This window comes from Cyanistes caeruleus, chromosome 2 (genome assembly GCF_971803275.1).
Source record: "Cyanistes caeruleus chromosome 2, bCyaCae1.hap1.1, whole genome shotgun sequence".
Taxonomy (NCBI): Eukaryota; Metazoa; Chordata; class Aves; order Passeriformes; family Paridae; genus Cyanistes; species Cyanistes caeruleus.
This window is the reverse complement of record NC_141702.1, coordinates 10,280,615-10,298,890: the sequence shown is the minus strand read 5'-3', so window position 1 is coordinate 10,298,890 and position 18,276 is coordinate 10,280,615. Positions and strand designations below refer to the sequence as shown.

The 18,276-nt window shown below is 44.4% G+C and overlaps 1 protein-coding gene across 6 annotated transcripts; it reads left to right on the top strand.

Annotated features, from left to right (window-relative positions):
- The first annotated feature begins 732 nt into the window (after positions 1-732).
- On the top strand, positions 733-18,063 carry LOC111925993 (uncharacterized). Of its 6 annotated transcripts, XM_086875774.1 has the most exons (26): positions 1,194-1,282; positions 1,383-1,453; positions 1,554-1,612; positions 1,749-1,841; positions 3,008-3,072; positions 3,165-3,398; positions 3,488-3,615; positions 4,992-5,138; positions 6,283-6,354; positions 7,696-7,863; positions 7,952-8,048; positions 8,868-9,085; positions 10,051-10,204; positions 11,035-11,243; positions 12,441-12,558; positions 13,403-13,608; positions 14,225-14,342; positions 14,424-14,590; positions 14,715-14,815; positions 14,907-15,028; positions 15,144-15,194; positions 15,289-15,472; positions 15,555-15,678; positions 16,754-16,850; positions 17,034-17,135; positions 17,660-18,063. In XM_086875774.1, the coding sequence occupies exons 6-25, from the start codon at positions 3,242-3,244 to the stop codon at positions 17,114-17,116; spliced, it is 2,721 nt and encodes a 906-aa protein (XP_086731900.1). In that variant the 5' UTR covers positions 1,194-1,282; positions 1,383-1,453; positions 1,554-1,612; positions 1,749-1,841; positions 3,008-3,072; positions 3,165-3,241; the 3' UTR covers positions 17,117-17,135; positions 17,660-18,063. The 6 variants fall into 6 exon arrangements, with proteins under 6 accessions (XP_086731903.1, XP_086731899.1, XP_086731904.1 ...); XM_086875773.1 differs by lacking the exons at positions 3,008-3,072; positions 3,165-3,398 and having other exon boundaries at positions 989-1,282; XM_023922644.2 differs by lacking the exons at positions 3,008-3,072; positions 3,165-3,398 and having other exon boundaries at positions 1,219-1,282; positions 1,534-1,612.
- The last annotated feature ends 213 nt before the right edge of the window (positions 18,064-18,276 follow it).

The window sequence follows — 18,276 nt, the reverse complement described above, 5'->3', positions numbered from 1 at the left end:
TACACCACACTCATCACTGTGGTATCTGAGTGTGGCCATTTCCAGCAGAATTCCAGCCCCAGCTGGATTCAATGAAGAGTCACTCGGACGCAGAGTTAACGGGGGCCAGGATCATGCAGCGAGTCCTGCGAGGGCTCGTAAGAAGTTGTGGCAGAAGCTGGACTTCAGCTCCCACAGAATGAGAAAGGGTCTTGTGGCCAAAGGACATTAATTAGGAGATTGCTAGAGCCCCAGGGCCCACTCCAGAGCTCTCACACAGATGTGTGCCACTGTTCCCTGCTGTGTTCCCTGCTGTGCAAAGTGAGTGTGTCTGGCAGGGCTGTGGTGGGGGTTCTGCTGTTACTGCACAGGTCCTCTGAGAGAGGAAGAAATCACACTGATTGCAGTGTGTCCTGGGAGGGGATGTGCCCACTGGATTTTGTTCATCCCCCAGTGGTGTGAAATGCACTACAGAACAATCTGTTCTACAGCACCATTCTGCTCATACCTGTGAACCAAAGTAAGGTAAGAACATCTGGTCAATGGCCCAAAATGGGGACAAAAAGGAGCCCTGAGTTGAAATGGCTAAAATGTCAACCTAAGTGTCCTGTACTCCTCACCCTGCCGTGGCTCATCCATGCCACACAAGCTGTATCTTTAGCACTCCAAGCCTCTCAGCCTTTCTTTCCTGGGTCACTTGCAGCCCCAGAGAAACAATTCCCATTATGACATATTCCCAGGCAATATGCTTGTCCATTTACAGACCTGCACACGGTCTGACTGATACAGAGATATTGCAGCACTTCTGAAAACAAGATGTTTTCGCTAAAACACTCTCTGATAATCAAACAAATCAAAGGGCAACCTAACTGGATCTACAAAAGCAAAACGTGCAGCTGCCAAAGTACTGCTGTTATCTCTGGCATGGCTGGGTCACTGGGACATTTCACAGAAACAAAAATGTATTTCCTGTGTAGACCTAATTAAAATACCTCTGGGGAAATGTTTCATGTGTTCTAAAGACCTGAAGTTAGAGCTACCCAACTGGCTTGTAAGGAATGAGAATACTTGCCAGGGGTTGATGGAAGGGACCAAGCACCCTCAGCTCTACTCATTACAATTAGGCTCAGCAGCAGCCTCTGACCTTGCAAATATCTGGCAGGAGGGTGCTGTGCCCTCCCAGAGAGAGGGAGCTGCCTCCCCCAGCCAGGAGTGAGCTCTGATAACGTTGGAGGGCACTGCAGGATTCCACCCAGGACCTTCCACAACAGAAGCCACTGTCCTCTCCTGGTCCACACACAAGGTTTGGAGAAGACAGCACAGTCTGTGAAAGGTAACTTGTACCCCTTCTTCTGGGTCTGGCCAAGTTCCATCTGCACCCCTGGGTCTGCTTTACTTCACAGGGAGGAAGACTTTGCTGCCCATGCACAGGTCTCTGGGGACAGATGGAGGCTGTGGGTCACTTGCTACACAGGTAACAAGACTTTGGTTTCCACCTCCTTAATTTACCATTTTGATCTTTCATTTTTTTCTCTCTGTTCTCCCTGTTATTAGTTCATGTGCTTATACTGCAGGATCTGGCTGTTTTTCTTACTGTTCTGGCTGGGACAAGGGAGGCGGATGGCTCCCCCAGGTTGGTGAAACATGATAAAAGCTGAGTGGGGAGAGAGGCAAGGATGAGAACTCGGTTATTTTGCTCATAACACGATGTGCCTCTTCTCTGCCCTCCAGTCCTACTGACTCATCAGCTCTATATGTGCTCCCACTAGGTTTTGCAGAGAGCAGCTGCCGCTCCAGAATTTTTTGGATGAAACTGAATAAACTCTTGCTCCAGGGAAAGTTCTTCCAGCTGGAAATCTATGGTGAGTTACAAGTGGCAGCCCCGAAAAGCATGAAGGCTGGGGAATCACCTAAGTGATCACAGAGTCTGTGATCTGGATGCTGCTGCCATCTATTGATAATTGATAACTCACCCCAAGGAACCTGCAGCACATCCTTTTCACCCTGAGCCAGCCTCTCCCACCTCAGTTTGGCCACTAACCCTACAGAGGAGTAAAGCTGGAAACTACAGCCACAGCCTCCCTGTGCAGCTACAGTGCTGAGAAAGGAGAAAGAATGGTCTGAGGAGGAAGGACTGACATTTGGCTTTCATTCTTTTCTCTGCTGAGCCCTTACAAGTGTCTAGCAAGGGAAACAAAGGTGACATTGCAGCTTGGATATATCCTGAACAGCATAATAGCAACGGCAGTGTAGGCTGGGTAATACCCAGAAAACACACTTTCAATGAGGGCTGAGTGGGTGCTGCACCAATTAAAGGACTTTGGAGGGTATTTTTATTTCCTTTTTATTTAACACCACAATGACATCTAAATACAATAGTTCAGACTGGACAAAGGGGTTCCATTTTCTGGGGAAAACAAAAATCTTCAGAACTAAAATATAAACCAGCAAATATTCATATCACATTGTAAAAAGTATGTGATTTCACCCCAAACCTAATTAATTTCTCTTGAGATCAGTGCACTATTTTTCTGGGTTATGTTTTTGTTTTGTTTTTTTTCATTTGATTTGGAGGCAGAACTGAAAAAATCAAGTACGGAAAGGGTGTGGGCAGAAGGGATAGCATTTCTGAGAGTAACTGATATTGCTGGAAAAAACAGACCAGCCTTCAGGCACAAACTGCTGTTTGTTTCTTCCAGCTCTATCAGTTGCTCTCATAAAAGCTATTCCTTCCTCTTCCAAAATTATTCCTTATCTCCTGAGCCTATCCTGGCTGCAGGCATGCATCCACTGAACCTGCAGTTCTAGAACTGTCCAACATAGAGGCATGACAGACAAATCTAGAAATTGCAGCGGCAGCTAGTTAAAACCTATCCATTTGTACAGATTCTTGTGTCTAACCCAAGACTAAAATAGTTCCTTAATCAGAGGGCAGATAATTAACAAAATATGATGTTATTAATTCTATCATCATCAAGAGCTGAGCACAGGCAGTCCCTGTCATGTCTCTTACTTGGCTCCCCCTTAGGTTTCACAGCACGCAGAGAGAAGAAGGAAAACTGATCAATACGTAAAAGTGCCCGCCCAAAGCAGGTCTGTGACCACATCCTTTGTGAACAGCAGTTTATCCCAACTTGATGATTTTTAGAAGCAGATGGGCTTAATATCCCATAACTCTCTTCTAGAGAATGAAATCGGGGAGGGAGAAGTGTAGGTGATGCTTCAGAGAAAGTCTCCGTAATAGCAGCACTTCAAAGTGGCAATGGCACAAGCTTCTGGATGCAAGGAAGCAGGCATTGAAGTGCACAGTATGTGTGTGAGCTTGAGTCATGCCAAACTGTCTCATGCACTCCTACACATGCCAGCACAGTGTCACCAGCTCCTGAACAGCACATGTCACTGGAGAGCCCCCAACCCAGGTGGAGAAGAGCTGCCTGAGGGGGCCTCAGCCCCACTCTGCCCCTTGTCTTGAGCTTCACATCCCACATATGCTTCCCTTTTTCTGTAGATCCTTATTCTGGCCCTGTTGTGCTGGATGAGAAATTAGCATCTCGCTGTGGCTATGTCCTGTCAGAAGACGTCTGGGGCAATCCCGTCTTCCGCGCGTCAGTGCTCGGCTGCCACGTGGCCAATGAGGTAAGGCCCAGACACGGGCTTGGAAGCAGCTCAGGCAGTACATCTTCTCCAAAAACACAAGACTGAGATAGTACATGGTATTCTAACAGCAATATTTTGAGAATACTGAACTCAAGGAACTAGTGTTGGGAGTGTGGTGTAGGAATGAATAGGCGATGGCTCTCTGCTGTGAGGTTTGTTCAGTGTGACTGACATGGGATTTCCTCTCTCCATGGAATGACACTCATCCTAATGCTGCTGAGTAGCTGCCAGTTCTCAAGCATATCCTTGTAGCTGCTGATTTGCCAGAGAGTTTCTTGAAAGCTGCTCTGGAAAGAAGTAGGCATCCGCTTGAAAAAGCAATGTTTGCAGTGTGATTCTGGCAGATCATTTCCTGGCTTAATTTGTGTGGTAATGTGCCTGTTAACACATGCCTAGGAACGTAGATCACACATGTCTATTAGACCCAGATCTGCCTCACGTAACTTTAGCCATCTAAAAGATAATGTCTAGTCTAAACTAGTTGTTTACTCTTCCACAATACTCAATGGAGAGAAGCAGGCATCTCCAGAAGGTGATTCACCCCTTCCAAAAATATGTGTAAAAGTGTAGCCTGGATTTCTAATTTCTAAATGTTAGTTGAGATGAAATGTACCCAAAACCAGAACAAATCAAAGTAGAAACTTCATTGCTTGTCCATGTTTAGTCTGGTTGGTCCTGGAAGCCCCACAGAAAAAATATGGTAAAACTTTATAGGCAGAGGTTAGCTAAAAAGAACGGGGGTGTACAGTGTGCTGTGAAATGACCTAGATTTCCAGGCTGGAAATTTCTCTGTAAAGGTTTTGCCTTCTTCTGTAGAAAAATACACATCTATGTCAGATAGAAGGACAGTCCATGGCTTTGTGTGTGGCTCCTGGAGAGCTGAAGAACTAAAAGGAGTTTTTCACTGGACTCAGTCTAGTGTTAAATACTAAACAGCATTTGTAGATTAATGTGAACTACTTAGATCAAAACAAAAGTTCCAGTACTTTCTCCTCATGTGGAGACACACAAAGTCACAAAGAGGAGAAACATGAACCCCACAGTAAGGTAGGTCAGATCTGCCCTTGACCAGCTGCTCCTTTATAGTGTGGCAAGAGCAGTGCTGAGATGGGGTCTGAGGCAAAGGCTGTGAGTGCTGAGGCAATGTCCCTGGCTCAGTAAAATCCTGCACACAAACCATTTCAGGCAGGGTGGTATGCTGTAGGAGCTGTCACTGCAGTTCTCACCTGTTCTCATCATTATAAAACACTCAGAAACAGAACACTCAGAAGCAGAAAACACTCAGAACATGGTCCCATGCAGCCACTCCTGGAACCTTCTGCACCACCTGCTGAATTGCCACTTCTTCTTCCCAGGCAGATGAGCTGTTTTCACTGACTGTGAACATCAAGGTCTCCTCATTTTCAAGCATGAGGGCAGCTGTCACCTACACCTACCCTATGTACTGCTCCTATGCATCCTGGGCTTCAAGAGAAATTGTGTGCGAAGAGAACTACATGGAGGTAAAAACCTTCCCACTGAAGGCGAGGCTGCATCCAAGCTCCCTGCCAGGCACAACCTCCACAAATTCCTGTCAGAGGTTGATTGTACCCCGTGTACCAGGCATAATAGCAACCTGCTGATATTTAGCAGAGTGTGTAACTGTAGATCTGATTAGTAACACATTTACATGCCACAGATATTTTGTGAATTTTCAATTTTATTTGCAGTGAAACTCAGTTAACTGTACAGATGAAGTAAGGCAAGCCTCTGCAAGCAAATCAACAGAGAGGCTTAAGGCCAAGCTCTTAAACTTGTGAGAGTCCCTTTTGGTCATAAAGTTCTGCAGCATCTGTGAGAATGTCATCCTCATATCTGAAATAATAAAACCTAGAGTGTGCAGAGCTGCACCTCTGCTGAATCAGACAACTCACAGGACAAGACTGTGAGACAGGAGCTGCCTCCTGCAGTGGTGCAGGTGGTGCAGTGGGGCTGCTCAGCCTCCTGCCAGTGTAGAAACAAGGCAGCAAACAAACCAAATTTCATTGCTTTCTGTGCATTCCTGCAACAGGCAAGAAAAAGAAAGCATACCCCTCCTATTAGAACTCAAGGCTGTGCAGTCACTTCTGGGTGTTGCAACACAATTAAACCATGGTACAGAGGTCTTCAGACTGTCCCCTTTCCTTGCCTCACTCTGCAGCACATGTGGGCAAGATTTACACCGCAGCACCTACCTTAGCTACTGGGCATCCTTCATTTTAGGCATTCAGCCTGCATGGGAAGACAGAACCAGTCCTGTTGATGCCAATAACCTGCTTTCCTACACCTCCAGTGGAGAGACCCAGATGTCCCTGAAGGTCTCCAGAGATTAATCTAGTTTACAGCTTACCGGATATGAAGCAGGACTTTAGGTTTACCTGGTTAAACACAAAATATTCCCACCACTATAAATGCCATGGTTTTAACTTTCATTTAAGGTCACTAAAATTACTGCCATCAAGAACCTCCACACTTTAATTACTTAACTTAAAATTTAATTACTAAAACTTTAATTACCTCTAGTGAATGCAAACTGTTAGATCCTGATAGACACTGTTCCCCTTGTCTGCAATAATACTGGGGATTTGTTTGCTCCCATTGCTCCCAAACAATCTCCTGTGTTCCCAGGTGTCAGTGAAGACTGATGTCCCAGCAGTTTCAAATGACTACACCGTAGCATGGATGTCAGCACTGCCAGAGGTATGAAGGGGAGCCTTTCCCAACATCTCCTAGCCTGCCTCTTCTCTCTACTCTTATGAGTCATTCTTGGGGCATAGCTCCATCTCTGACAAGAAAAGGGAGATGACAAATTTGCCATCAAGTACTGAAAACCTCTCAAGTATTTTTAGACCTCTAGACTGCAAAAAGACATTTAGGTGGGAGAACAGTCATATGCTTGTTCCATTAGTGAAAACTGAGTTCAAGACAAACAAAGGTAGGTAGTTCTTCGCACAATGGGTAGTGAAACCATCAAACTCATCACCAAAAGATGTTGTGGCTGCTAAAAGCTTACTTGATCCCAGGGATAGTCTGGAAAAGTTGACTGAAGAGAAATCCAATAAGACATACAAAATACAAAGAAGGTACAGATAGCTCAACAGTCACTGAAATGAAAAATATTTGAGGCTGGAAAGAATGAGTGGGAAATGATGACAGGAACATCTCTCTTATGAGGAAAAGCTGAGGGAGTTGGGCCTGTTTAGTCTGGGGAAGACTAGGAGAGGATCTTAGCAATGTACACAAGTATCTGAAGGAAGAGTGTCAAGAGAATGGAGCCAGGTTCTTCTCAGTGGTGCCCAGCAGTAGGACAAGAGAGCAGACAGAAACTGATCCACTAGAAGTTCCATCTGAACATGAGGAAGAATGGAACAGATTGCCCAGAGAAGGTATGGAGACTCATCTGGAGAAATTCAAAATCTGTCTGGACACAATCCTGAGTACCACACTCATGGGGACCCTGCTCAAGCAGAGAGGTTGGACTAGATGGTCTCCAGTGGTTCCTTCCAACCACAGCCCCTCTGTGATTCTGTCAAATATATATGCTTGTCCCACATTTCTCATGTCTTACTTGCTCTCGATGCCCATTTTCCTTTTGACTGTATGGCCATCACAGCAGGGGACTCTGTTCTAGGCCACTTACAGGCATTGCTCTCTTCTTATCTTTGACACAGTATGGCTACACACAATAAGAGGTAGTCTGTCATTTGACCTCTGGACTGTTCCAGCAAACAGCAGACATGGAGATAATCAGTTTCTTAACAGCACGGGTATTTTGTCCATAGTGGATTTGTTCAAGGCCATCTGTCTGTGTTTCTTCCAGGGCTGCTAGAAGACAATCTCTAAAGATGCCATAAAGAGCTCTAGAATTCCTTATCTTTACACTACATATATATATGTCAAGGGTTTTTCTTGCCTGAGATGAACTAATACTATCATTCCAGTTACTCCCACTGCTAATAGGAAAATAGGCACTGCAACATCATAGCTTTTTAAGAGACTTTGGGAGACGTAGAACTGACATAGCTCATCTCTCTCTTGCAGACTCAAAATGTTGCATACCAGCAATGGCAACTGATGTTTGTTTCTCCATCAGGGAGAAAGAGAATAACAGTAAGTGATGCAGTAAAACTGGGCTACAGCTTCAATAACACCCTGTCCCGAGTGTACCTGCGAGCGCCCTACCACAGCAATGAGTCTGATGTCAGCGTGGTGAGTTGTTGACCCCAGCCAGACACAAAGCTCTGCTGTTCCCACTGCCTCTCCAAAACATCAGCTCTCTTTTTCTGGGCTCAAACAGGTCAGTGGTGTAACTATGAACATGATCACTTCCACTTCCATGTACAGGCAGCGGTGGCTGCTTTTGCTCATTGACACGACTGCCTCCTGTCCTGTTGGTAAGGATCTCTTCCTTCTTCACTAAAAACAACCACCAAAGGAGGCAGCAGAAAACACAGTCTTCCCATTCTCTCTTAGAGAAGAGGTTTACAAGCTTCCCTCAGAACAACATGAGTTAAGAGTCTGTGTCTTTAGTCACAGGCAAACAGGCCCTGCTGTGACACTACATTACTTGTGTTCCCAGTGCAGTGTCATGCTTTGTCTCTGGTTTCTCAAATCCCCACATCAGATGCAGGGAACTGGAAACAAGCAAAACTGCTACAGAAGAAGCAGGGAGCCTCCCCTGGACTAATCCCACAGCCTTGGCTCTTCTTTTTCATACAATTCCATGCAAGGCAGGCAGCTCTGCATCCTTGAAACTCACATCATCCTTTTCTCTGGAGAGGCAGGACTAGCCTGGCTTTTTGCAGAGAAGTGGTGGCTGCACTTGGCTCTCACAGAAGAGTATTAATGTGAACAAGTGATGAGGAAGCAAAAGGTTTTAAGTTGTAGAGACCTTGAAGCCAGTATTTCAAGAAGGTCCAAACAGGTTACTCTGTGCCCTCTTCCTTCTGCCAGTAATCCCTGGGACAAGAGAACAAGGTAGCTGGGAGCAGAGCTGCCAGTTCTTCTGAATCAATTAATGATTCACCTGAAACTGATTCAGGTCTGCTTCGAGTGCCAGGGTCTCTGTGACAAAACAGCCATCATTTGGCTAATATCCTACAAGGTGTTGCATCAGTGAAAGCTGCAGAGATGTCCTGGTGAAATGGAATCAGGAAAAGGCAGAGACAGGACTGAGTGATAGCTCCAATTGCCCTGTCTATCTAACTCCACAGATGGCATCAGCTTCACCGATACCACGCTAACATGGACTGTGCCAAGAGTTATCCCCACACTAGTGGTCCAGGAATCCACTTTTCTGTCTAAAAGCATTGTAATGGGAGTGGGTGATCAAGTCATAGTGAATCCAGCAGAGATGAACTTCTTACTGGAGTACAACGAGACACACATCAGAATAACCATCCCAATTGGAGCAGAGGGAGGCAAGCTAGAGGTTAGTACAAACCAGTTACACACAAATACATTTGAGAGCCTGAAAAATCTGTAGATTTTTCCAAATCATGGTAATTTCAAATACTAATTGATTGCTGCTTAAAATTTGTAGATACAATATTTGAAGAACTAGGTGTTTCTTCTCTGTGTTTTGAAAGCACTTATTAAGAAACTAGGAATTTGTAATGACAAAACATGGTAGAAGCAAGAGGCTGACACTGGAATGAATTGTCTATGTTGTTCATTAATGAAACTAGTCCTGGTAAACTTCTGGCCTGGCTCAGTGAGTAATTTCCCTGACAATTTCCAAGACAGCATGATTTAGCAAGGGACAGGTTCTCTTCATGTTTTTGGGGTGCAGTCACCTGTTTTGAACACAGTTTATTCCTTATCAATATATCATTTACAGATACAGAGGCAATGCCAAAAGGAATGTTCAGTAGAAAAGAATAGTTTGGGTTGGAAGGCACCTTTAAAGACAATAAACTCCAGCCTCCTCTGCCATAGGCAGAAACATCTTTCATTAGATCAGGTTGCTCAAAAGTCCCTCCAACTTCAACACCTAGAAAGGAGTTGGCAATATTCCTGCAAGATGACATTGGTGTGAATTTGACTTATTCCCTTCAGGAGGTCCCTATTTGTGTAACAGACAGAAAAAGAAATGTGATTGGTAATCCAGGGATGGTAAAAAAAAAAAAAAACCAAATGTGATGATGTGTTAAACTTAATGAGGACACCCCTGAAAACCTGATACTTCCTTACTAAGGATCTTTGCAGTATCTGAGCCACACCTGGACCAGACAAATGGACCAAGCTACCAAACAAACAAGCAAAATCCACTAGCAAAATCTGTCCCAAGCTGTACTAGAATACCATCTGCTCTTCCTAGCTTAAGAATTTAAACCACAGTCATCTGTTTATTAAGCTACCGAGAATTAAGACTTAACCACACATTTTACCTCCTAGAGCTCCATATCTGGCGGTGTATATGGAGTCATTTACTGCATTGACCTGTTTCTGGAGCACACGTGGACAGATGCAGGTTGGCAAACCACAAAGTATACAGTCATCAAATCCATCACCACGCCTTTCATGCCACAAATACCAACTGTTATCAACAGTAAGTCATTCCTCTCATTGACTCTTACCAATCTTTTGATGTGCTGTACATTGCTCCACCTGGCCTGTGCTACAGATCTACATTCACCAGAATGTTCTCAACTCCCACTTAAAATTTTTTTAGGAAAAGTCAACACTCAAGTATTATATTCAAACGAACAAACAAAAAACCCCAATAAAAACCTTTTAGCCTTAACTTATAAGTTGATGATAAAAATGTAAACATTCCTTTCATGTTAATACCTGTATTTTTCCTGTGAGCACTGGAATAAAGATGTTGTGATGTGCAGTTATCACACTGGGAAGAAGAGGACAGCATTCATTAATGGTATTTTCTCCCCCAAACTGCCTGCATCTGATACCTTGGGAATATACTGAAATCATTGTGCCACCCAGTGCTGCAGTCATGGTTTTTAAATTTTAATTCCCAGAGCATTAAGGCACTAAACATACTTGGAGTTGTCTGGATAATTGATATAGAAAGAAAAAGGAGCCTCTTACCATACATTATGATAAATTTTTCAAATTTTATGTGGCTGAACGAGATTCTAGATTTCTTCAAATGTATTGCACATCATAGTGCACCTCTAGAAAGTCACTGAACCCACTTTCTGTAAAGTTCTATATATTTGTTGTTAATCCTCTGCAGCTTGAAGTAATTCTCATGCACTCAGAGTATTTCAGATCTGACTAGAACACAAACACTCATTAATCAGAGCCATTAAAGAGATGGCTGTTGGCTAAGTTTCCTGGAATTTGAATGAGAGGCCACCCCAACCATCTTGGTTATTTGATCCACATCAGCAGTAATTTGATGTTCTCTCCCTGCAGACACCATGCCAGAAGAACGGCTATTTAATGTTGCATTTGGACACTTTCTTCCCGATGTCTCTCTGGTGGCAATCAGAGTAGGAAATATGCCATTTTCCCTGAGGGAAGCACAGCACCACAGCTTCAAGATTTATGAAACTCCCTTTTCTAATGGAACAAAAGCATTTATCCTGGAAGTCTCTTTTGATGATCCATATGTTCTGAAAGAGGTAGGAAACACAGCAGTTCACTTCAGCAGCAGAGTGGAGGAGGTGGGACAGTCCCTCTTGGGGACACGGTCCAGCTTTTATTAATCAACAACAGTTCCTTGATCACAGAGGTGTCAACAAGTCTGAGATAATCTGAGTTAGGATTAGAAGCTTTTATGTCCCCACCTTGATCTCCATAGATCTCTAGGAGATCAGTATCAAGTATAATGAGATGGGATGAAATGTTACCTCCTCTAGTGCCTGTCAGCATGGCTAATGCCCGAGTGCACACCCAACAGGAAGAGGTTTCTCAAGTCTGTGTTAGACACTGCCCTCTAAAACAGGAGTGTCTTGGAAAAATAAATAAATTGCAATGCTGGCAAACATCAGTTTCAAAAATCCAGTAACCCCTGAGCCCACTGTTTGGCTGCTGGCACAGGCCATGCCCCATGCGAGCACGCTAAGGGCAGGCTCAGGGTACTCTAAATGTAATTTAGTTAAGCTTCAGACAGTTTGTAATCAAAATATTTGTAAAGGCTATATATTCACAGAGGGATTTCAGCCTCTCATTTCAGTGGGAGGATGCATAACTACAAGTCTTCTACCACTCTTTCAACCAAACCATGCTGAGCTGTGGTGCTGTCACAAGAAACAACATTGTGAATGCACAGAATTTGTGCAAATAGTTTTCAGGCTGCAGTCAAACCACAGACAAATTGCATTAAGGATCAAAGCAAGAAAAAAAAAATCCAGAAGTATTTCTTTCAGGTTGAACACCAGGTTTTACTTTGTAAGCATTTTCAGTGAAGGAAAAGAAGATATTGAGAGGGATCTCTCACAGCATCTCCTCACACCTTCTATTCAACCAATTACTCTCCTGGGTTCAGCCCACACTCTCAGTAAAGAAGAACAAGGATTTGGACCTGGATCCCTCTCTATGATCCCACCATTGGGCTACAGAGGAACCACCACTGCGTTCACTTCTGTCTTCACTTTCTGAAAAGGCACAACATTCTCCACATTTATGTTTGGCTGAAAGAGCTGTTGAATCCAGGCCAGATTTCTGAATAGCTTTAGGCCAGCTGAAGCGATGCTTTTGGAGTCTGAGCTATTTGCAGGGCAGGGGAGGGTGTTGGAATAATTATTTAGTGTTTTTCAGAATATATATGCCTGCCTATTGTGAAAGCTGCTGCAGCCTTACACTTCTCTCTCTTTCAGTATGTGAATAGAAATGAAACAAAATACACTCTCCTGGTCAACTACACCCTTAGCGTGGGTCTGGAGATGACACTCTACCATCATTCAGCAGAGGTGGAGTGTGTGCTTGCTGATATTGGTAAGTTTTCCCCTGACATCAACTGGTTTGCTTGCATCGACAGCGTGGCTGTCATTGAATTCAGTGAGAACAGCAGAGTGAGGGTGAGAGCTTTGGGGAAAGCCCCACCCCTCAATAGCTCATTGTTGGTAACAGCCAAGTTGCTGCTCCACTGATGGCAGCTCTTCTGCATACTGGCAAGACAGTCTGCCCTCGAGACACTGAGAGCAATAAAACAAGCGTGTAGAAGTTGGCTTGCAAACTCAGTGAACAAGATGCCTCAGAACATGAACATACATCTACTGGCAAAACTTTCAGACATTGCTACAAGTTTTAGTTTGTCCTCAAATACAATTCTGCTTCCACATCCAGGACAGAACTTAACTAACTCAAAAAAATTGCTGTAATCTCCAGAGACAGCATTTCTGGAAGGAGAAATCATCCACTAAGAACTGTACTTAGCAGGTTACTGAAACAGTTGGGAGGTCTGTTTGATATTTTCTCAAATTTATTAGATTTTTGCATGCCACAAAGATGACAGTCTCCTCACTGTCCTATTTTATCTTTGAAACAGCTCCTGCTTCAAAGGAGGCTGATCAAAAAATGTATTTACATAGATAGCTCAGCTTGCCTTAGTGAAACAGGGACTAGTCCTGGAAGCAAGCTGGCTGAAGCAGGACATCCCATCCCACCAGATGTGCACTGGTACACCCACTACAACCCAGCCAAGCCCTGCAGGCAATGCCAGCATGCATACAACAGGCTGCTGGGGCTTCTTACCTGTGGCAGAAATCCCTGCCTGGGCCAAACCTCACCACTCAAACCTTCCTTCGTTCTTACTCTTCATCCCACCTTCTTCCCACAGAAGTACCAGAAGCAGTTGGTTCCTGTGATGAAGAAAACCTGTATCTAACCCTGCCCACTTTTGGATTGCACCACTACTGGGACCTGTACCTTGGTAACAAGCTCCTGAACCGGCACCTTGCCCTCACCAATGGGTACCTTGCAGCTACCAACTCCACACACCTGGTCTTGCAAATACCTCTGTTTGCTGGGGGACTCCTGTACCAGGTACAGGAGCTGTTCAGCAATGCCATTTTATAGCACATAGGGCTGTTTGCTCTCACAGAGTCCCACAGTCACAGTCTGTCATGCTGTTACACATATTGGAAAACCTCCAGAGGGAAGGACTCTGAGCCACAGCAAGTCGAGTAAGAGGCATCAGACCTGGACCCTTCTGGTATTATGTAATCTACGGTCCCCACTTGTCTCTAAAAGATATGCACCAAGTCTTCAAATACAAACTCCTCATTGTTTTTAGTAAGATGAGGCAAAATGTCCCATCTGCTCTGAGCCAGAAACAATATTTCAATACAGCTTTTATAAAAGAAGCTCTTTTATAGGAACTTTTTGTAGAAATGTTAAGACATGGCAGGGGAAAATTGATGCTCTAATAATTTGAATTATTCTACAATAATCAGCCCAGATTTATCTCCATGACAGTGACTGATAAATTCATACAAGAAAAGTTGTACTTCTGTCCCCAAGTAGCTTCAGGCTCAAGTCTTCATACTGACTTAACTCTTGTGACTTGTTAGAATTCTTGTGACACAAGCTAAGGGGCAGAACTTTGCACATGTGGATGATGTGCTATGACAAGAGAGCTCTTCCATCTCCTCCTCTGCAGGAAGTGTCCTTTCAGAAAATTAAAGCAAGGTTTGATGTTGCCCTAAGGAAGGTGAGAACTATGGAGACCTTACAGATGTTCTCCATTAGCTGCAGTTTTAATACTTCAGCATTTATAAGTAAGTTTTGCAACTGATCAATCAATAAAAAAGATGTGTGATTCTTTCTTGAGCTCATAACCAACTCTCTGACTTTCTCAGTATGCCACCCAGATGGTACCATAATGGTATCTGCCCAAATGAAGACAGTTCCTGCCATTGACATGAGTAAAACCAAGCTAAGGGACAGCTCCTGCAAACCTAGAGAGTATAATGAAGCTCATGCCTTCTTCAAGTTCCATGTCACTACCTGTGGCACTTCAGTAAGGGTAAGTCCATGGCCAGAGCAGAAACACCTGCTGGAAGTCTCTGCTTCTTCTGCATTTTGCCTTTTGATCCCCTGCTCCAGCTCCTGAGAAGAGTCAACTTATAATGAGCTTCCCATATGCACAGTTTGAAGGTGACCACATTATTTATGAGAATGAAATCTCTTATGAGAAGGAGACTCTTCCAGGACAGAGCATACCAACAATCACAAGAGATCCAGACTACAGGTAGGAGCAGCTGCTCACTTGCACTGCTCACTTTTGTACAGCTGCTGGGAAATAGATGTGAACACAAAAATTGCTGTTTCTTCTATTCTAGACTAACAATCTTGTGCTACTACCAAGCAAAAGAGACCCTGGTGCTCGGTGCCTTCCCCAGTGAACCGGCCACATCCCCTCCCTTTGGCTCCGGGATGATGATTCCACATTCAAATACTGCAGGTGTGCAATTCCCTTCCATTTTTAAACCTCTCTGACTCTTTCAGTCCTAAGTTCCCTTGTTAAGACAGGCCTTACTTTCAATCAAAGAGCCTCTCTAACATTTCTTTCTCTGCAGCTTACAGAAGGGTAAGACAAGCTCTGAATGTAGTTTCAAGAGTGTCCAAAGGTAAATCTTCTCCCATGGAAATCAGAGAATCTCCAAGTATGTTTTAGTTCAAATAATATAAAATAACAACAAACTCCCCTATCATTTTCTCGAGATGAATCCTTCATGGAGTTCTATGGGCCCAGTATGGCAATACTCAAACAACCCATGGAGCCAGTGTTTCTTGAGGTAGAACTGAAAGACAAGAGCCCCAAAGTGGAGTTATACCTGGAAAACTGCTGGGTAGCCAGATCTCCAGACTTCAACTACACCCCAAGATGGAACATCACTGTGGATGGGCAAGTGGTATTAAATGTCCAATGAACTCATCAGCAATGTCCTAATTTCTGCTTAGATCTGATGATCTTTCCTCTCAAACAGGTGTGAAATTAATGGCAGTGAGTTTGCTGCAGAGTTCTGCCCAGTACCTGTGAGCCCCAGGGTGAGACACCCCTCTCACTTTAAAAGGCTGGCAGTAAGGACCCTGGCACGGCAACTGGAACAGGTAGGATCGAGTGGAAGGCTCACCTCCCACTCATGGACTCTATCCTGGAAGTCTGGATGATGCTCTTAGTCCTGTGGTTTGGTTGGAGGTAGTCCTGCAAGGAGCAGGAAGTTGGACTTGAAGATCCATATGGGTCCCTCTATCCTGAGATATTCTACAACTCTGCTTTGAGAAATAGACTTAGGCACCTCACAGCATTCAACTCAACCACCCTGACTGGTGTGCAGCTTTAATTCAGTTCTCTTCTTAAATCTCCTCTGCCACCTAGCTGACTTTAGAATGGACTGGCTGGAGTAAATAAAAGAATTTGGTATGTAAATATGATTTTTATATGGTGGTTCTGGCTTTGTGTAGGATCAGATTTGTATCACTTCAGGTCAAAATGTCTAGAGCAGAAAAATCAGCTTTATATCTCAATATGCACATGAAGTTCATCTCTGCTGTCTCCCATCTGTCCTAGCCAGTCATCCATCTCCTCAGGTGTCAGCCCAATGGGCAGAGAAGCACAGGCATATGGGTTTGGTCTATAGCTTGAGATCCTGTTCTCTTCTAAGGACTAAGGAGAGCAAAGAAAAACCCAGGAGAGTCAGCTGAGGGTACTTTGCTCCTTGTGCACCCAGCTGAGTGAACTGCCTGTCCTGACATGATACTAGCCGTGGTGTGTTCACCCTGCCTGGGCAGCTCAATAACTGCATCATTATTTACTCAGCCTTTCATAGCCCCCTCAACTCTTGAACTTGCTAGAAATGAACATGATGCAGTTCTGGCTTGTGCTGCTTCCTAAGTGTGCAGCTGCAGCAGGCACCAGATTGAGTTTCTGTCTAGCTTTGATACACTGCAGCATGTGAGGTTTTAACTTCTCCTGTCTCAGCCTCTCAGTTACCAAACTGCCTGAGGGCTTCTTTGGCACCAACTTTAAATTTCAAGGCAGGTTCAGCTAGAAGGTGCCACATGGAACCTTCGTGTTCAGAGAAGCCTAAGTCTAATCACATGTAGTTTCTGCAAAAGGCAAAGACAAAACAATGCTCTGCAAAGTGGGATTTGGTATGGATCAAGTGTCACTTTTTCTTCTCAGGTGTATGTGCACTGCTTGGTGGCAGCATGCTCTCCTACCAACACACAGCCTGGCAGCACCTGCAGAGGACACTGCAGCTCAAGCAGGGAGAAGAAGGGTAGGTTGTGGAGGAGAAAAAGAACCATTGCAATCCAAGCCAGACCCGATGTCTCTCAGAGATTTAGGAGCTCTGACATTTGAAATGCCTTGAGCATGGACTGTGAACACTGATGTCACCCTTAGTGCACAGCATGTATGTATTCTTTAAAAACTACACAAACACACTGTGTATCGTTCTCAGGCTCTCCAGGTCACCCTTCTGACAGTCTCCAGGGCTATGTACTTGCTGGACCAGTATGGATTGTTGCTCCAGATCCAAGATGACACACGTAAACTGAATTGGGTAAGAATGCCAGGCCTGTGTATTCACCCTGAGAGGTCGCCATGCTTTGTGACACAGGCGATGCAGAGTCTATCCTTGAGGACCTCAAAAATAAAAGTTCTGGGACAAGAAAAGGGGAAGGACATGGTTTCAGTCCCATGGTCTCAGCTTGAGCCCATAAGAGAGGGAAGAAGGAGATCTCCCTGCCAAGCCAAACACAGGTGCTGTGGCTCTGGAGCAGATGCCAGCAGCAGAGCAGGGCATGCTGGATTTGGGCCATAGCAGGCAGATTTGGAGCCAGGTATTATTTCAACAGGTTTTCAACAGGACTGCCCCCAGTCTGAGAGAAAACAGATCCAAAATTTCAGAAACAAACACTAAGGCTCTAAGGCACACTGCCATATTCCAAATGTTTTTGAATGGTTCAAATCCTCCAAAGAGTAGGGTTTCTCCTATAGCTTCATCCACCCTTGAACAACCAGAGCTGCTGAGCTGTCTGCTCCAGCCTCACTCCTCACTTCAGCCTCTATGTGTGTCTCCAACAGCTCCTGAAGGCTCTGCTGTGCTGGCTGCTTTCCAAATGGTGCCACTGGACACAGGAGCTACTTCTTCCAGGAACCACCAGAACTATTTGCATGAAGTTTAAATACCAAATGGTGGGACAGCACTGGAAACTTCTTGAGTCTGCTAACAGGATCAGTAAATCTTGCAACCTGTTGCCTTTTTGAAGTGGCTACAGAAGAAAATTTACCAGAAAATGACCCAAAGCTTCAAAATAACACTTTGTGTTTCTTCCACTTGCTCAAATATGGATTTGCAGATCACTAAAATTAGCCCAGCCCTGATTATGGCTGCTTCTTGTAATACTTCATAAAGTGACTGCCAATCCTCTCATCTGAATGCAAAGTGCAAATCTGAAGTCAAATAAAAATACACCAGAGCAATGTAAGCACAGAACATCTCCTTGCTAATGTGCAACAGCAACCATCTGCTGTACCAAGACTGGCTTCAAAGAGCCAAGCAATCGCTGCCAGTGCCCCTCCACCATGAAACACTAGGGCACACACTTCTTCCCACTAACACAGAGTTTTGTCTATGTCATTACATCAACCTGACATTCTTGGAAACTTCTTAGCTCCTCATTTTCCTCTCACCTGCCTCT